The sequence below is a fragment of the Plectrocnemia conspersa genome, unplaced genomic scaffold, assembly GCF_051122295.1.
Source record: "Plectrocnemia conspersa isolate PC_06_02 unplaced genomic scaffold, ASM5112229v1 ptg000011l, whole genome shotgun sequence".
Classification (NCBI taxonomy): Eukaryota; Metazoa; Arthropoda; class Insecta; order Trichoptera; family Polycentropodidae; genus Plectrocnemia; species Plectrocnemia conspersa.
In genome coordinates, this window is record NW_028277175.1 from 7044776 (window position 1) to 7065747 (window position 20972).

Here is a 20972-nt window from a genome sequence, read left to right on the forward strand (position 1 = left end):
TTAAAGTTTTTAATTAGAATATGGGTTACCGAAAATTGTTGTTATATTTTGAATGAAATGTTAAGTCAAACTCAACAAACCAACACGGGAAAAAGTCGATTTCAGAAAAGATTCCTAAAGGTTTATAAAATAACAATTATTCTTGAATTACTGTTGTAATGTACAACCTTAACGATGGTTATTATGCCAATGCGTTTGATTGGTAATTTTTATTATATAATAATAATAGCATTCACATAACTTTGAAGGCAAAATAAAAAGCAAAAATAGAGTTTTTTGGTTACAATAATATATTTTCTAGACTTTGGTATTAATTACAAAAATAATAACATTCATAGCTCCATCACAATATAGTTCAGATCAATAAACATATTATTCGAATCAATCATATTGAGTAAAATAACATTCACAACCTCAATCGTAATACATCGTACATTTTGACCATCGCAAAAGACGCTTATAAAAAAACGTTAAAAATAAAATTTGTACATCTACACAGTATTACGCACAGCTCGAATTTAAGCAACATAATATTTTACGACAATGAGGTAATGGATAAATATTTGATTAATACTTGATTAATTATAGATAGATTTTCAATCCTTCTATGAAACTTCCGCACGGCATGTTGTTCTCAAAGTTGTCGTTGAACATGAACAGATTGTCGGTGCTCAACGCTGGACGATAACACAAAGCGTACTTAAACGGCGAGTTATTCAGCTCCGGCCACGTAAACGAAATCGTATACCACTCCAGCTCTTTCATCAAGTAAGGTTTAGGAAGCTGCACGTAAGTGCTCGAGTTGTAGCACAATCTAGAAATGAAATGAGTCGACGTTTGTTCGAGATACTTGTAAGTGCCGTAAACTTCTAGCTTGATATTTTCATTGTAATAACCCTTGGTTTCGTTATAGAGGACCATTTCGGCCGACTGACGAGTCGGAATCGAAAAGCTGTTGACGAGAATCGTTTTATCGCATCGAATTGTAACTTTAATGTTTTGAAAGCCGTTTTTAATTATCAACGGACTAGCGCTCCTTATTTGCGGTCTGCAGCACAGTATCCAATTGATCTTAGCCTGACTTCTACCGGTCTCGATCATATTAATTGCAGGTTTATAATTCTCTTCGGTGATTCCGTTCATATTGTTATCCAAGTCGTCGAATATTTCATCGCTGACTAAATACGACTTGACGTCAAACGTTATTTTCTCTTCCTTTTCACTTTTTTTATCGTCCGTCTCGTTTGACTTATTGTCGGTGATTGGATTATTTGAAATCACATTGATCTTAACATACTCCTTTTCGGCTTTGGTCAAAATATTGAGATTACTCAACCAATCTAAATCGTCCACAGTCAACGCGAGAAACCTCAATTGCAAAAAATTACCGGTTTCATTTAACATTGTTCGCTTATTATTATCAGTCGGGGGCAGTCGTCGTTCCAAGCATTCGTTATGAGCCCAGTGTATGGCAAACTTAATCAAATCCCTTTCGCTAATATTAATGGCCTCTTGCTGCAAGATCTTCATCAGCGATGCGCCTGTTATGTGAGGCGTCTTTTTAGTCAATATAAATTCGGCATGATTCGAAATGAGCTTTAAACAATGCAGCATCAGCGATTCCTCTTGAATCCATTCCGCGAATGGTAATATAGTCAATATGTTCTGAACGTGCAACTGCTCCGATATGTACTTGACGCAAGTCTCTGTGAGAGACGGTAGCATGTATTTCTTAGCAGCATACATCAGCTCGCACGCTGTCTTCAAAGAGTCAATATCAACCTTGTCCTTGTATATGAAGTCTATCATCAGCTGGAACACGTCCGGTTCGATGTCAGCGATTGAAATCTCATTAAGCTCGGGTAGGGCTCCATAGAGCATCACTTTGAAGACAGGGCTGCTTATGGCGAGTATCAGTTTGTGAGCCTTTATGGTCTTCGCGCCAACTTGGAATGTCACGTCGCTCCATTCGAAAGATTCTAGCAATTTGCTAACTCTGTCGTAAAGAGATTCTTGCCCAACATTTGGCATGCACACTGCGCTCATCTGAAAATAAAATAAAAAAATATAAATATTAGTAGGAATATAAAAAAATTACATTCAAAATTAAATATGATTATTGATGGTGGTTATAAATAGATTGTATTATATTTCTATTTATATATATATTTACTGTGGCCAAATAAACTGACTGATGGCGTAGGGCAAGACATTTTTTGGTGGACCTCGATGGGAAGACGACAACCGACTGAGCCTCGTGCGCCGATCTCTTTTATAATTGAACATGTAACTAAACTCTAATTTTAACGTACAATAAATCTGTGTAAAATTGTCACCTGTCATCATCCGTGCGCAAACTATATAAAACATTGACTGATTTAAATTCAATTTTGCATAGTTACTCTTCAAGACCCTGCTTAAAACTACTCCCTTTCATTTCATATATTTTTAGTCTGTTCCTTTAGGTTAAAAAATTTAATCATTTCCCCCCTCCCACCCCCTCTCATTGCTAGGACCAAATTTTTCAATCATATGAGCCCAATTTTGGTACTTGTTAATTGACACGGCGCAACGCTCAAAAACCACTAGTTGTTTCTCCCCACTGCGTTTCCCGAGCTGTTAAAACAAACCTAACCTAAGCACATTGCGCATGCACACAACAGAGGGGGGAGTAACATCTGGTTGTTTTTGAGCGTTAATGTTTTTATTGCACTCATAATTTTTTCCCCCATGTTATATTATTGGTGTTGTTGTGTATATGTTATAGTGATGCATATTTTTCAGTGAAGTTACATTTTCACTATTTTATATCCGAATACATTTTCATTGATTATAGATATATTTCTACTAGCAAAAAAATAATACTGATAAGCATTAATAAAATTATATGCTGCTGTATATAATACTCAATTTGACAGTTGCGAAACGTCTATTTATTGTTCTAACCCAAAACCCAAGCCTAACCTAAGCGAATTAACCAAACCCAACTTGACATAATCAAAGTTCTAATATTCCTCAAACAAGAATAACATAATAAAAGAGAAAGAAAGGCAATCTCAACACGCAACGCGTGATATCCAATACTCCCACCACTCAATAATCCGACCTTGACGGTACCCGTGCGTTTATTTGCCCCTTAATCTCAACACTCCATGAAATTGGAATTCGTTTCTTTCAAAACAGATTTGTCGAGTTGGCCCCTAATATTATTAACTCTCTAAAATCATTTTTCACGTCCATTATCAATATATTACTACGTAAACATGAAATTACTACACTCGTAGCACTTAATAACAAAAATAGCCTCTCTCGTTTTTTAAGCATTATTTATTTATTCAACTTACGACGTAAAACCCACCGAATTGTGCAAATGGTTGGAAAAAAACATCGTTTGAACCGTGACATTGGCGTGTGACGACTTATTCGCAAATAGCATATCGATTGCTTCGAGCTCTAAGCAGTGTTTTACTTTGAATATATGTACCTACTATACGTAAATGTATATTGAACCTATTCAACCCAAAGTATTCAAATTCAAGCTATAGATTATCAGATTTTTTATAATGAAAGGTCCCACATATTAATATGCTTGAAAACGTATATTTTCAATTACTATTTATCTACATTCTACACAATTATACAAGTTGTCCAATTAGCGATTTCTGATTTAATCCACTATACTTTAGTATGCTATTTCAAATTAATACACTTGCAAGATAACTTCATAGGTGAAACTTTTTTATAACAGTTTTTTCACGAATGAGTCAATGATAAACTAGTTCGTTTGTTCATTATTTATTTTGTGTATAATAAAACTGATCAGTTCATGAACAAACGAAATGTACACTTAGACCGTAACATATACACAACCATGTAATATGGGTTGCTCCAATTCGAGTTTTCTATGTTGGCAGCCCTGTAAATCAAACAGCTGTCAATAATCACGCATGTTCAAAGTGTCAAATGCTAGGATTAAAATTGTTCTACAGAAATAACAATTCTGTATAAACTGGGTATCGAAATTTACGGGAAGATTATGAGCAATTTCATCGTCTTACTGAGCAAACAATTCGCAACTTGGTGAAAAAATATAGACTAGAAGCATTGTTGATAGGGTAAGTCATATCCATCATCGTGGCGCCTGTTCAGCCAAAAATATTGCTGAAAATGTGGCCGAATACCCGGAATTGTCGATTCGTCGGGGTTTGCATCTTTTGGGCTTTTCTTATGGCTCCCTTTGGCGTATTTTGCATCTGGACATTCAAATTGTACAAGAAACACGGCCCAGAGACCATGGACAGCGAATAATTTGCGCAGATTATGTGTTAGAGCAGCAGAAAGTTGTTGCTGATTATACAAAAAACAACTTCTTCTCTGATGAGGCACATTTCCATTTTTCTGGGTATGTTAATAAGCAAAATTGCTGCGAATAGGACGAGGTTTTTCCTGTGATTCACAAGAAACTATTACATGCTCAAACGGTGACTGTTTGGTCAGGTGGCGTCATTGGACCTTACTTTTTTGAAACCGATGAAGGTCGGACGGCAACAGTAAATGGGGAACGTTATAGGCACATGATAACCAAATATTTTCAGCACGAAATCTAAGATAACAAGATTCCAACAAGATGGCGCAACTTGTGAAACGTTTGTTGCACCATGTGTGCGACTGTTTTGCGTGAAAAGTTCCCAGGTCGCATTATTTCACGTTTAGGTGACGGCAACTGGCCGCCAAGATCATGCGATTTAACGCCGTTGAGCTTTTGTAGGATTACGCTAAGAATCATGTCTACGCTGACAAACCCAAAACGTGGGAGTGAATTTTGCCCAATAGGAGAGCGCAAAAAACAATTATTACTTCTCAGAAGTTAAAAATCCACGTCAAAAGCAATAAAATTTTTGACTTCTGATAAGTTATAATTGTTTTTGTGCCATCCTATTGACCAACATACGGTTTGAATATACTTTAACTAATACTCTCATATTAGAAGTCCGTAGTAATATCGGTAAAGATAGCTAACATATTTTTAAAACGTAGTGTAATATCCAAGTGCAAACAATTTATGGAGCAATATGCGAGATGCAACGTCTGTCGGTACTTTTTCTTCTGCTTATTTTTCCCTGAGAATCGAGTTGACTTAGTCTGTATTTTGGACTTGACCTAATAAAAGTTCTGAAGCTTTAATTAGTTTTAGAACTTTCATTGGGTTAGGTTTGGGTTTGAACAGCAAATGAATGTTTCGCAACTGTCAAATTGAGTTTTATAGACATTTTTTCTATTAGAAATATATATAACTACTGGTGAAAATGTATTTGGACTTCTCTAGTGAAAATATAACTCACTGAAAAATACACATTCACTGTAACATTTATACATCGCATTAAAATAAATATGTATATGTGTATATTACTACGTATGGAAAATTATAATTTCACAAGCGCCTATCAGTTAAATTATATTTTCGCTAGTAGAAATATATATCTACTGGTGAAAATGTATTTCGAATTCTAGAAAACATAACATCACTGAAAAATACAACCATTCATACATCGCATATACATAAATAACGATAAGTATGTAAATGTATATATAATATATATTACTACGTATGGAAAAATTTAAATCATATAATTTTACTAGTATCTGCAAGATAAATTATATTTTCACTGCTAAAAACATCTACCGGTGAAAATGTATTCCAAAAATTTATCGCACCTATCGGTTATATATCTTCGCTAGTAGAAATACATATCTACCGGTAAAAATGTATTTGGACTTCACTAGTGAAAATATAACTTCACTGTAACATTTATATATCGCATGTAAATAGTAATGTTAAGTATGTATATGTATTCATACGTATAAAAAAGTTACAATCATATCATTTTACTAGCACATGCCATATCAACTATATTATCACTGGTAAAAATATATATATTCTGATATGATTTTACTGAAACGACATATTTTAAAAAATATTTTCGGGCTAGATTCGAGACTGTATTAGATTTTATTTGAGGAATAACCCGAGAATTTCTGGTTTAAAATCAGGGACATCAATTCAGATTTTTCTAGGGGGGGGAGGGGGCAAAAGTTGGCCAGTGAGTGGTCGTTTTTTTGATATTTCGATTTCATTAAAATTCATAGTATTTCAATAAATAACATGCATTTTTCTGGCCACATTCAAGGAAAGGTGGAGGGCGAATTTCCCACTGCTCCTTCTCTCTTGCGTCTTACAATCCAACTTTAAATCAGCAAGTGTAAAAAATTGTGATATAATGGTTTATAGAGCTCGACATGTGTTTATCTTCAAAGTAGCCCTTATATGTAACATGTTTGAAACCACTTCACTATATATAGTATGTTCTTTAAATCAGATTTCTTGAAAGCACCCGCATACTCGAAAATGACTAACATACGAGGTGTGATATTAATAATATCCGCTTCAAAGTAGTTCCTATCATATAGAATACACTTTATGTCAGCGTTTCTGTCAAACCATAAAAAATGTGTAATACACTATTTATCTGAATCACTCAGTAATTTTACTTTCATCTCCTCTATATGACCACAACATGTTATCATTTCAACAATACCTGCGGGTAGATGAAAAAGTAGTGTCGTATATTATATTCTTGCTTTGTGAGATCATCGCCCTTCGTATAAATTTAGGTCAGCAACAAACATTTCATACTTATTTTTGTACTGGATGTTTAAACATTGTTTATCATAATTATATAAATCGTTTGTCAGTCATCTGACCGATAAATATTTATCTTTACCTAGTCGCAGCTTCACGTAGATATTATAATTATTTTATGATTTTTAAAGTTTTTTTAACCCTTAGGGATGTAACTTCGCAGCCAAAAAGGCGTCGTTGAAAGCTCGTAATAATTTATTATATATTGCAAGTTACTATGATGGGCGAAATCTTTTTCTCCGAGCAGTGGTGAAGAAGCTGGCGGAGGGATGACGTAATTTGGAAGATCCTCAGAGGTCTTCTGCTTGTGACAGCGACAGTGTAGTGGAGGTCAGTTCCTCCCTGCTACAGTGATAGTATGGTGGAGTTTCTTAGAACAAGTGACATTAGTTTGATGGTCATTTTTTCGAGGCGAATTGTGCAACGGGAATATTATGACCTTACGGTATTTTTTGTCTTCCGGTGATATATTGTTTCCCGTGACCGTTTCGCAAAAAATAAATATTCTTTTATTGCATCGGACAATAATTGCGTGTTATTTATGTGAACCTTTTTTCTAGTCATTACGAGGGGTTTTGTGTGGTACCATCTTTTACATTATACCAGATTGATGCAGAGTTCGGTGTAAATTTTATGAGAATAAGTTATAATTTAAATTCGTCCCATAACGGTCTATTACCCAGTCTGGGGCTAATTCCACCTATGCATCAGAAAAGTAATTATGATTTAAGTGGTGACATACTGCGGACCGCATAGTCTCAACATATTAATGAATAACTAAATTTAGAATATAAATAATACAAAACATCAAACGACTTATACCCGAGAGCGTTGCCCGCTAGACTGTGTCCATGACCATCTCTAAAAACCAGATATGCGATTTGAATCACGTTCGGTTGATTATATTACGCTTCAGATTACAGACAAACTGTGTATTAGTTTCGTATTTAAAATATCTAAAGAGCAAAGGAAAATCAATACCTGGACAGAAATGCATCATAACAATCCTCAAGGTATTAGCAATCAAAATATTGATTACACTGTCTGACATATTGCAAGGTCAATGTAATAAGAAGCAACGTTGGATAATCGTATTGGAATTTGAGAAGCCACAATTGAGCATTCGTACGATTACAACGAACTGTCTTGATGGTTTGCGCATTATTGATTCAGGAGAACTGGAATAAGCCCATTTATGAGAATCCAAGATCAAATCAATAAAACAAAGTTCAGGGGAGACACGGGAAAATTGTTACATATTGTAAAATATTAATGGTAATGCCATATTTGATATTGGAGTATGTTACAAATATATCAATAGTTGAATGATAAATTTATATATTTTCTGTAAATATTTCGTTGCAATGTGACAAACATCAGCTCAAGGCGTTGCAACGAAGTAAACACAATCAACAACTACAAAGTAAGTAGTGATGTATAAGACTGAAATCGTCATAAAAATCTAGTAAAACCCAATCTGTGATATACAGCCTAAATTATAATTATATTATATAATAATCACTAATTCGAATCTCTCAAATACGATATGAATTAAAAGAAAATAAGGCCCATATAGGATTCTACTGATTCTACTATTTATACTGAAAATGAAAAGTACCAAATTGTATCAAGAGGTTAAGTCATATTATGCCATATACAAATCCACGAACATTTAGACATCAAGCTATGTATGTAAAAGTAATACAATCTAATCTAAAATGTAATCATAATAATAAAACTACATAATATATTAACATACCCACAGTTTGAGAAACTGGCGAACGCACTGGCTTAACGCAATTAATTTAGATAAGCATGCGTGCCCAACGAATGTATTATACATATAAATATTACTAGCATCGTATCCGTTTAAAAATGAACGAAAGGTTAAGAAAAGTCATGTATGTCAAAATATTAATAAAAACTTCACAATTGAACTAACCTAACAGACGATAAAATTACACATATAAACGTAAAATTCACACGGTTTGATAAACTGACAAGCGCGCTGACTCTGGCGCAATGTGTATTAAGACAATGCACCATTTTAAAAACACGTAACCTAACTTTCGGTATCACAGCCCCCCCCCCCCCCCCCCCGTGATAAAAATGTTTTTACGCATTTCTTGTTCATTGTCAAGCAAAAAGGGACAAGTGCCCATTTATCACATAATATCATCATTTAATTCAGATATTTTAGTCGCGGTAGTTGCATTACTTCCTTTTTTAAATTCGTATAGCACGTAATGTTGGTAAGGATTTTTATGTTATTAATAATTTTATTTTTAGGGTTATTAAAATATCAAGAGCAAAATCACGTAGGAATGCACCTTTTAATTTATTATTTAGAAGTAGCATTCTCTGCGTGATTTGGTCAGTTTATTTTTGCCTTAGATCGTGTAATAAATAAAATATAAAATAATTATAATGGCCAAAAAAAGACGGGAATGTCGTTTCAGCATTTTCTAGGGGAGGGAGTAAGCTTGTTTTTTTCGTCCCTGTTTAGAATCCCAGTCAAAAGCAATAAAATCGTGCCGTCGCCGTCACGCTCGGTTATCTAGCGTTCATATCAAGACTTTTATAACATTATTTCGACTTACTAGAATCAAATGAAGCATATCTATACTGAATTTTGACCAATGTGAGAGCGCAATAAACAATTATCCCTTCTCAGAAGTCAAAAATCCACGTCAAAAGCAATAAAATCGTGTCGACGCCGTTGCAGTGGGAACGCTCGTTACCGAGCGTTCCCACTGCAACGGCGCCGACACGATTTTCTTGCTTTTGACGTGAACTTTTGACTTCAGAGAAGTGATAATTGTTTTTGTTCCTCCTATTGACCGAAATTCGGTTTGAATACACTTTGATCAAAAGTCAGTAGTAATATCAGTAAGGATAGCTATCATGTTTTAAAAACATAGTGTAATATCGAAGTGAAGACGAACTATGGAGCAATATACGAGATACAACGTTTGTCCTACTTCTTCTTCTGATTATTTTACCCTAAGAGTCGAGTTGACTTAGTCTGCATTTTGGACTTGACCTAATAAAAGTTCTGAAGCTTTAATTAATTTTAGAACTTTCATTGGGTTAAGTTTGGGTTTGAACAGCAAATGAATGTTTCGCAACTGTCAAATTGAGTTTTATAGACATTTTTTCTATTAGAAATATATATAACTACTGGTAAAAATGTATTTGGACTTCTCTAGTGAAAATATAACTCACTGAAAAATACACATTAACTGTAACATTTATACATCGCATGAAAATAAATAATGATAAGTATGTATATGTGTATATTACTACGTATGGAAAAGGTGAAATCATATAATTTTACTAGCACCTGCCAGATAATTATTATTTTTACTGGTAAAATATATATCTAGCGGTGAAAATGTGTTCCGATATGATTTCACTGAAATGAGACATTATAAAAAATATTTTTGGGATATATTCGACTGTTTTTTTATATTTTTTTTTTAAAGAATAACTCAGGATTTAGGTTTGGAATCAGAGACGTCATTTCAGATTTTTCCAGTGGAAGGATGCAAAGGTTTTGGCAGTCAGTGGTCGTTTTCTTTATTATGATTCATAGTAGTTCATTAAATGACATGCATTATTCTGGACTAATTCAAGGAGGAGAAACCACACTCACTTCCTTCCCCCTCCTCCCCAAATGACGTCGCTGAGGAAGTAGTGCAACCACCGCGACTAAAAATATATTATTTGTATGATGATAATGCGATTTAAATGCGCACTTTTGGATTGACAAGCTTCATTCTAGGATGTATTTTTAAAAATAAGCTGAATTTTGAACACAGAATATTGTATTTGTGGTCGGCTAAAATGCCGTGAAGTGAATTAGACAATTAAAAACATTGTATAATTTTAAGAATACGGATGTAAAATGCTAGACTATATGATCGACCTAAAAATTGGAAAATTTATAAAATGAATTAAAAATATTATATACTCTCGCACCAATCTAAGGTTTCAAAAAATATTAAATAAATACGCGCCAACGGGTTAATTCACCCCAGTCTCCCCCATAGACCAGCGGTCAAAGAACGATATTTTTTTCCTTTAAAACTCGTCACACGGAGAACGACCTCGTGGAACCATCGAACAATATTATAAAAGCAAACATCGATGTGTGCAAAGAAACCAATCAGACCTTTGCTCGACACCGAGACGGAATAAAATGTATGAATCCATGAACAGTGGGTATCATATTATGTTTTATAATAAAATAAATAAACCTTGATGATGACGTTATTGTGGCCGTTGGTAGATAGAATGTAGTAACTCGACAGAGCTCAGCGCGGAGGCGACTGAGTCTCACTGATGGATCGTACCTATGATGATGAGCGATGTTTTTTTCTCTCCACGAAGAAAAAAATACATAAATGATATTAGCTGGACCGGTTGCTCCTTGCTCATGAAGACGAGCGAGATGGAGAACTTGGAGAACAAAGCGAACAAACTGGGGCGGGGCAGGTCTTTGGATCGCTGCGAGATTCTAAATAATTGCCGCAATTATAGGCCAAAGGAAAATTTGCATTTTCAAGTAGTTTATGTGCACATACGCTGTATAATTCTACGGTATTATTTCACGTGTAATAGTTTGACGGCCCTAATCACCGGAACACGCACGATTAGTGCAAACCTGGACAGAAATATATATATATATCAATATGTTTTTTTGCTGACCCAGAAAATATAAAAAGAGACACGAATACAATTAAAACAGAGCTTATGTTGATACTCTGTGTTTTATCTAAGCAGTAGCAGCGCCTCTAAATGAGTATACCATTATCATGCAGCACTCCAATATGCGATTTTTCTATGTACTATTTGATTATAGTCTCACTTGGCAAGTTTGCCTTCCTCTCTCCTATGACAACAAAACTTTGTTCGTTTAATGTCCTATATATCTGCGTCGTGTTGCGGCATTACGATTGGCATTTAAGCAGCTGCATTATCCTGGTGCCAGACCCATGATATGTTTTTAATCAACTTTGATAATTTACTATTTTATGCAAATAGCGTAAAACTGCAGGATAATACAGCCATAACAACCCGGTAATAAAAATGTATAGTAAAGTAAACCGTTATAATAAAAAAGGGGAACCTTGAAGATTGTTCGAACTAAACGTACTTTTTCTGGTATTGTCTGCATGCGATATTGATTACCTGTTATGGCGCATTGAAGCAATTCTGTATCGCCAGTGATTCAACGATTACTTATCAATTTCTTTTTGATACTGTTCATTTAAAATTCAATAGCTTTGAAACAATTTTTCCTTGATTAAATTTGATTATTCTTTACTCCAACATTTTCAAAATGGACGAGCGTGACAAAATGCGTCATAAGCACTTAGCTGTTAAAAACAAGCGTTTCATGCCCAGAATGTCAGTCAAAATTTCTGCTCATGAAACATGCGAGATACTAACTTCTTCAGCAATCTCCCTTATATTAATTCGACACATCTTCAGCAACCTAGTAGATGTGTTAGTTAGCATATTTATCTTCGCGGCCCTTTTGGAAACGACTTCGTTTGGTAAATTGGCGGACTTTCAATGTTACAATAAATCCTACGGTTCTGAAGGTTTCGAGAAAGATCCGAAGTTTTCTAATTAAACTCTCGGTAGCTCTTATTAACTTTCAGGTTTAAGGCACGAAATAAAATGATTATTATATTTACGAGCTAGTTGCGTAAAGATCGATATTATAAAGTGTACTAATGGACCGTATGATATGAAATGCTATCTGATAACGCCTCTTTCAAACTCTTTTATACATTAATTAGCAGTTAATATCATGTCTAAGAATGCAGAATTTTTTTAATCGCCCAAGCTATGAGCTGAGTGATTTCTGTAAGCCCATATATACAATGAGCGGACAAAGGAAGACGCTAGAAATCGGACCTTCCAGAAACGGCAAGGGCGGTGGGACACCTCCACAATAGGTCGATGGACATATCGGCTCATCGGGAGCCTGGTGGCAGAGGGAACACGGTGAGACCAATTACCATCTGACCCAAGTGCTCACATGACACGGCTGCTTTAAAAGCTATCTTCATAAAATAGGCAAAGAAGAAACAGCCGAATGTCAGCACTGTGGGGAAGTCGTCGACGACGCATGACACATGAAAGGTTCGCGAATTCCCAATATACACGCGTTAGAGCGCCACAGTGACGTCACGATGACGTTTCACGCCGGCGCGGCGCCTAAATCAGTTCCACAAATACTCACAGGCGTCGCTTCATACGCCGCTGTGATCGCGGGATCAGTTGGTCATAGATTGGATGATGCTGGACAATTATAAGATATACCGAAATGAGAACAAATCAATACAATATCATTAAAAAAAGGTTAGGTTGTTTGGTTCTATAGTAATAGTCGGCGCGAGCGGCCGCGAGGCGCCTCCAAGACGATGCTAAAAAGAGACGAGTGAATGCTAGAAAGAGACGCGAGATGTGACGTCAGCGAGGCGCCCTAAAGCATGCATTATGGGAATGCGCATCGAAGGCGGTGACAAAATCACCCGATTTTAAAATCCAGGTAGTAAGTATTCGACAATGTTTGTCATAAGCTACTTTTAAGTAGCTTATGACAAACTGTCAGTATATGAAAGATAGCAATTGTCAAATCAGGATCCTCTACTCTTTTTGCTCTTCATTAGCGACATACATGCAGCAATTAATAATTTGTAATATTTATTTTATGCTGATGATCAAAAAGTGTTCAGAGTATTCGCACAAATTCAGATTCAGTCCCTTAAAAAAGACCTGGAGTCACTGTGGAGGTAGTCAATCGACAATCGACTTTTCAGCACATCACCGAGTGTCACATTTTCCAGATCCACTTGCCTGGCAGAATTCTTTTAGCTTAGAAGGAGCTCATTTAGGCAGAAATACTTCTGCCGATGACTTGTAAGTGACGTTTGATCAGGGATGGAGATTTTCTATGCACATCGCCAAAGTTTGCGATAAAGCGGAATGCTTGTCACTTTAATATTTTATTAGAAACTCGTATTCTATACGATACGCTAGCTCGTAGCGTTCTCGAATATAGTTCGATCGTCTGGAATATAAGTGAAGCGAAGTACTTCTTGTTGCTGAAGAGAATTCGAAGAAAAGGGAAGATATCTGTACAACAGAGAGTACGGGTCGCATCCGTATTTGTATCTTAATGTTTTTTTACAGTTCAATTCATTGCATTCTCGGCGTAACGTCTCAATAAAGCACTTTTTGAAGTTGCTAAGGGGCGGTGTTGCTCGGCGACTTTACTTATTCGGGGTTTGTGCTAAACATATATTTACCATAACGACATTTGTACTGAGCATGTTTCAAAAAAATCAGAACAGCGATTTTTTTTTGATAATTTGATTACCCACTTAAACTCTTTTGTAAATCGCTGGTTCAATAAATTTTACATATTATATTAAAATATAAGCACAGCAAAAGTGCATCTATTTATAGAAGCAATTATTTCGAACACTCACTGCCATGCTGTAAGTCTTCCACTCATTAAATTTGAGATATTAATCAACTGAGTTATATATATTTTTCTAACATGCAACATGATACTTTACACAGTTAGTTACCTTTTGTATCTTCTCCCGCGACGCCGGTGACGTCGGGTTGAAGAAAATCGACTCTATGTTCACTGGACCATCTTGACCTTCTATTCTCGTCTGAAAACAACACAATGGATGCTGATCTATTATTCATTGAATAATCAAACAAAAAGTGTCAACAGAGGCGAAGGTTTATAGGTAATATCAATACATATACACATGTATACCTGAATTAACTAGTATACAATACACTTAGTTGAATGAATTGCAAATATAGACTGCATGGTATGGTATGCTTATCAATGTCCAACGAAGGCAAGGTGCGATAAGAAGTAATTCCCATATGAGATATGAATATGTGTATGTATGTGGTTAGAGGTGAGTAATTCTTGTATATGCACTATTTTTTATTTATAAATTGTGGTTGAAGACATTGAGAACACCATAGAAGGTTAACTGCTATGATGTGAGATAGTGTTTAAGACAATTTAATTAAGTAGTCTGGTATTCTGCCACGACAGTACTATTTATTATACGTAGTAAGGTATTACAATTCAAAGGTTTATGTGATTTTTACAATCGCTAATAACTGATAAGATTTTTTGCACTGTTTCAACAAAAGTTCAACCCGATCTTTGAGACGATTCGGAGACTACACGTGCATCGTCTAGATTCTGTACAGATTCTTCACACTTAGTGTTCAACAAATCATACTGGTAAAATACACCCGTCTTTTGTTTATGCAGCGGAGAGCATAAACTTTCCATTTAGTTCTTTACTTTCATCGTAAATAAACCATAATTATTTTCTTGGAAAATTTTGCTTACTTAAAGCATATGAGTTACGCTTCGATGTGGACTTTGTTTTCATATCAAATGACACCATACTATATGACTTATGTGTTTACTGCAATTATTATTAGTAGGTATATACTAGATAAGTTTACTTTTTAGAAACCATTCATATACAATAACAATTAATAACGCACTTGAATATCATATGAAACTTTCAAGATAATACAACCTATTAGTAAGTATTTTAATTACACAACTTCCCAATTGTTAAGTAATTACGCAAAGCGATATTATACAAAGATTGTGTTTCCCAGTTTAGGAGCAGAACAGTGGCGGTGAAATTAGTGAATATAAATGGCTCGTATATTTTGGGTCAGAATTTATATTAAACGCTAAAAATTATTTTGACAGATTGGCAGAACCATTTTTTTCAGTTAGAAGAACATGTATGTATAAAATGTAATAAAAATTAATTCTAAAATATTATTTTAAGTGTTTTTTTATGTTAAATTATATTTAATATATCAATGGCCTGAAACAATTTTTTTAAAAGGCTTTTACTAGGATTATTTTATATTTTTGAGATGTCATTTCCTTAGCACATGTAATACAATGGTGAAAGCAAAGCAGCATTATAAGGTAATTTAAATTTAAAAATAAAGCCAATTTACTCTTCATGCCATCGACGTGTCTGAGAATGAGACTAATATTTAAATTAAAATCAATCGAAATAGCAATCAGTGGCGTCATTAAGGAAACAAATGTCAGCAGATCACATAATCATACGCTGTTTTTATTAGTCTGGTTTAAAATAACTTTTCTAGAGACTTGTCTGCGTTTGGAATATAACTTTTTTCTGATTTTAAAAGACTAGTATTATATTGTATACGCTCATTCGCTTTTATGATATTGATCCAATGGTTCCATATATAAATATACATCTATGTGTATACATATATCCGCCTTTTATTCGTATAATGTTGGCGAACAAAGCAAAATTTTCTGCAATCGTGCACAACGTTGCAAACCACCTGAGCCTCCATAGGATCGATACAGTCGCCCGTAGTTTTCCTATGAATTTTCTAAAAATAACGAACATCAGATTTCATCTGGGTTTAATCGGTTTCAAAACATCACTTTGTTATCGCCTCCTACGCTCGTAGGACAACCGGTTCCACTCGATTTCGATATTGAACTTGAACCTAACACGCAGCCAGTTATATTTGTTTTGATCACTGTTTTTTGCAACATCAAAACATGCAAAACACTATACTGCATTCGCTGCATTGCGCATGCGCAAATCTGGTGTTCATGACACGTATTATTGTAAATGTATGTACGAGTAAGTACTAGTAATATTGGTTGCCATGCAGATGAAAACGCTGTGACCTCAAAAAGTATGACAAATCAAGACATAAGCAGCTGTTACATATTATTTTTTATAAATATTAGTTTTCACTATTATGTTATATGTGTATGTGGTATGCACTATCAATGACAGCATCTCATCATAATAATGTAATACCCAAGTTTTATGCACGCTTTTAAATGAACATACTGGCATTGCATAAAAATGACTAAAATATGTAGAAGTAGATTTTCGGTAGTTTTTAGCTGCGATTTATAGAGTGCCCTAGAATGTCGCGATTGCGTCCCTTATTCTTGTATCCTGGACGTCGGTGCACTAGGCAACGTTCCAATGTAATATATTTTAACTAGTTCGTATAAAGGTCATCATGACGCATTATGGATTTGTAATAAATAAAATACAATCAATAAATATTTTTGACTAAAAAATCTTTTGAACTATTAACATTTCCTCGCCATACACTTGTTTTGACATTTCGCTATCTATAGAGAGAAAAAATGTATATGTTATGTTCATATTAAATCTTATTTTACAGACATTACTGAATTATTCAGACGTAGTTATAGAATTAAATATAGTTTAGTTGTGAAAATTCGAAAAAAATATATAATAAAAACAATATATACATCTGTTTTTTTTCAAACATTTTAATCATAGTCCCCACTATAAAACTTTGCATTTTTGATAGTCAAACATGTACATTTTTAAATATCTTAATATCTCGAAATTAATTATTTTCGTCTGTATGTGAAAATATTTTTTGAAGAAGAAAAAACAAAGCAAACTCAGCCACTATACCATTATGGCTGACCACCCCTAATGATAAGGTAATAGAAAATTATTATTACTAAAATGATTAAATTACTTTAAGCGCCAGGGGCGTGTCAAAGTGGGTTGAGATCTCCATTTCGGGTGACTATTCGAACACACTTCAAAGCAAGAAAGCACGTCTTCACCCATCGGTTCCGTATTTCACAAGAACTTGGCCACTTCAGACCAGATTTCGAACAATTCACTCGATACATATTCACGAAGCGTCTCATTTGGATAACAACTCACACTAACTCGGCACTCAAAACTCGAATGTGTCAAAAGATTTACGAATCTAAAACCCTCTACACTTAGTATGCGAAGAGGCAAGGATACTCAAGGCCGACACTAATAATAAAATTGACAAAACAATAAACATTGATGAATTCCAAGTATAATAACAAATTAAAAGCACAACAGTTCAATGTTTATAAATACAATATAACTAGATAAACATTATATTCTTTCTTAAACATTCTTGAGAAAATTCAGAGAAGTTTTAAGTTAACGGAATCCTTGAAAATTAAAAGAAAGAAATAACAACGCTGAATTTATATAAAAAAATGTATAAACCTTTTAAATACTAACAAATAGATATTATAGAAAATATTTTTTGATATAAATATTTTAAAGGGCATAAAATTAATTGAGTTAATAAATCAACACAATCTTATTTTTTCCTCGCGCTCAAAATTCTCGATTTGTATAACGATTTTCTATTAGACAGCATTTAATAAGCAAATTTAAAAAAATGTCGGTGGTATAGTAATTTGGTAGCTTTCTGTGGAAAATGGAAATGGAAAATTGCTTCCGCAAGAGGAAATGAATGTATAAATACGCTGACTTCATTTCGATTAATATGTAAGTTATTATAACAATTATAATAAGTGATTTAATATAATAATATAATTAAAAACAACAATAATATTAATATAAACAATAATATTATTAAAATAATAATATTTTTAAGAACTAACTACTATGAGTTATAAAAAACGAAAGATAAAAGCATATGATTGATTTTATTTTTTAATTAAATATTAGTGTGTATCTAAATAGACCTCATTCAAAATCTACCATAAGGTTTTTCAAGGTTAAAATATTTTTTACTTTATTTTAAGTTTAAAAAATGTATTATTTATGTTACTCCACGCCTAGCAAGCATATGTTAATACTGGTCTAATTAGCTTTTTATATATTTTTTATTTATTACAATTTAATCTCATTTGGCTTAACACTTTTCAAATTTTAATTAAATTCAGTTTTTTTAAAATACATACAAATATTATTAGTGTATATAATGTAAAGGAACGTTTCTACGCGGTATTAAGAGTTCCAATATTTATTAAAGCAATATATATATATAGCTATAAAATAATCAAATGCTTTGAAATTAAATTATTTAAATTCTAAAATATTGTGTTTTGTTATATCTAACGCTTTTTCAATATCAAACAGCAATAATATTGTACTTTTTTATATTCAAATTGACGAAAAAATATGAGTGGTTTAGTGCTTTTTATTTCGTTTCCACTTTTACGGGCTGCGAACTTTCAAATGATGCAGAGCATAGGCAGGTTAGGAACATCTGATATAATCATTACTAATAATTGCGATACAATAGTCAAAACAATATAATCTCCAAGAACACTGGCTGCAAAGAGATATCAGTACTGTGTGTTACGCCCAGTTTTAAAATGTGTCTAGCTGGTTATTGAAATTTACACAGTAGTAGTCTTCACTAGTGTTAAAATAATATCACAAAAAATTGTTTTCGCAATAAAATCTTAAATTCCATTTATGTGCAATAATAATTACAAATTGCCAAAATATATTTATTTCTGACTTATTATTTATTAAATGAATGTATAAACATGATAATTGAAAACTTTAGTCTAAAATAAATATGTTTTAATAACAGAAACACAGAATAATAATAAAATATTCTTATCTATCAGTTACTATTTAATAAATTATATTTTTTAAGAAAAATTGCAAGCAGAACATAAGAAAAATTCAGATCGGTAAAAGCCGCAAGATAAAAGATAAAAATCTATATTTGCTACCGAAGTTGTTAGATCTTAAAAAAGCACTCAAATATTCTACGTGTTGCTTATATTATTTTTAGAAAAATAAATAATATTTTTGCTGAAGTGACAAAAAAAGGCACTAAGTTTTACATTTTGCACAATAGATAAAGCGGCACTAAAAAAAATGCAAAAAATCCCTAATATTTTTGTAACTAAAAATCGATACCTGTTCGATCGAAGAAATCGCAAATAAAATGTTATCGAAACCGGCCATAGTTATATTAAAAAATGTAAAAATGAAAAATAATTCAGCTGAAAACGCAGATCGAACGCACCTGGCCGGTATCGCCATTGTTATGCTCGTCGAAAATAAAACATATGCCAAACAAAAACAACGCATATGCCGGCCATTGATTTTTATCGTTTGTTTACATTTAGATGGTCGCCTAATTTACATAACGACGTTCCTATATTGTCACTCTTCGTTATCAAAGCTAAAGAACGTATGTTTGATCAATAGTTGGACAAAAGGCAATTTTAAAAGTTTTCAGGAGATAAGGACGGTTGTAAAAGTTAATAAGGGTCATCACCTCGGGGTCTCTCGGAGGCCAGTCGTAGATGCGAGGGAGCTGCCAGCCCGGTAGGGGCCGGGCGCCCGACCCGCCCCACATCTCGAACTGTTCTGTCACTGTGGCCTTCTGCGCAAGCGGACAAATCCGAGCGCCGCCGCTCAAAACATTCCAATACGCAAACTGCGTCCAGGGCCGTTTTAGGATTACGCTGAATCGCGAGCCCTAAGCACTAGTAACACAGAGAGAAATTAACATTAATACAAAATATATGCCTTCCCCTTTACACACAAAATTATTATAAACAAAAAAATAATTTAAATATTAAAAAAAAAACAAGAGCAGGTATTTTAATATACTGGCATTATTCTTTAAAAATGTCTATATAATTGATTTTTCCAATTGATTTTTTTTTTAAATCAGTATTTTCTTAATTATTATCTCCTTTATATAGACGTGACGAGGGATTCCAATAGCATAAAATATTTTATTTTACTACAACTTTTTTTATCGAAGTTAATTTGTGGTTATATACAAACATTGTGCCTTTAAAATAAAAATAACATAATGAAATGCTTTCTAAAAACATGAAAGAATTCTGCAGATTATTCATTCAGTAAACAAATTTTTGTCACTAGAATTTAAGTTTGTTTGATTTCCGAAATATTGCTCGAAACAGTGTTCTATCGGCTAGAAATAAAATTCAGCAAACATAAAAGAACATATGTGATGCCTCTCTGAATCTTGTATTTCTATGATTAATCAAGATATGCCTGCTTGAATATTCAAAATATATTAAATATATTAGTATTTAATACCTAAACTATTCAATAAATTTGTATGTAATATTATATTATGTTAAGTACCTTGTTAATTTGGTGAAATTTTAAAGATAAGAAAATCCTTAGAATCAGCAGCTTTTTATTTATCAACACTGATCCAAAACATATAGTAGAGAATAAGAATCAGTAATTTCTCAAATTCAACTTAGTCGAATATTGTTTACAGGCGAATCAGAATCAAATTTAAAAAAATTACAGCATGCGGGTTGGTATTGAGTTCTATAAAAAATAGCAGCAAATATTACTTTAAAGTACAACTTTAACGTAGCGAAACA

General features: G+C 33.5%; 1 protein-coding gene across 3 annotated transcripts; it reads right to left on the reverse strand.

Moving 5' to 3' along the window:
- Positions 1-139: 139 nt before the first annotated feature.
- LOC148229286 (uncharacterized) lies at positions 140-19970 on the reverse strand. 3 transcript variants are annotated; one of them, XM_088196514.1, is made up of 4 exons: positions 19877-19970; positions 13049-14400; positions 10960-12408; positions 396-2046 (listed from the first exon to the last, which is right to left on the reverse strand). In XM_088196514.1, exon 4 carries the CDS (start codon positions 2044-2046, stop codon positions 583-585), a length of 1464 nt encoding a protein of 487 aa, XP_088052640.1. In that variant the 5' UTR covers positions 10960-12408; positions 13049-14400; positions 19877-19970; the 3' UTR covers positions 396-582. The 3 variants fall into 3 exon arrangements, with proteins under 3 accessions (XP_088052637.1, XP_088052640.1, XP_088052639.1); XM_088196511.1 differs by lacking the exon at positions 10960-12408 and having other exon boundaries at positions 140-2046; positions 14311-14400; XM_088196513.1 differs by lacking the exons at positions 10960-12408; positions 13049-14400.
- Positions 19971-20972: the final 1002 nt, after the last annotated feature.

What these genes read in the sequence shown, in the direction of transcription:
- LOC148229286 (XM_088196511.1), bottom strand. Translation starts at nt 19,957, where the DNA reads ATGTGGGGCGGGTCGGGCGCCCGGCCCCTACCGGGCTGGCAGCTCCCT. An exon ending in GGCCTCCGAGAGACCCCGAG is followed by an intron (nt 14,401 to 19,876) that starts GTGATGACCCTT and finishes TGTTGTTTTCAG; the next exon opens with ACGAGAATAGAAGGTCAAGA. An exon ending in CGCGGGAGAAGATACAAAAG is followed by an intron (nt 2,047 to 14,310) that starts GTAACTAACTGT and finishes TTTTATTTTCAG; the next exon opens with ATGAGCGCAGTGTGCATGCC.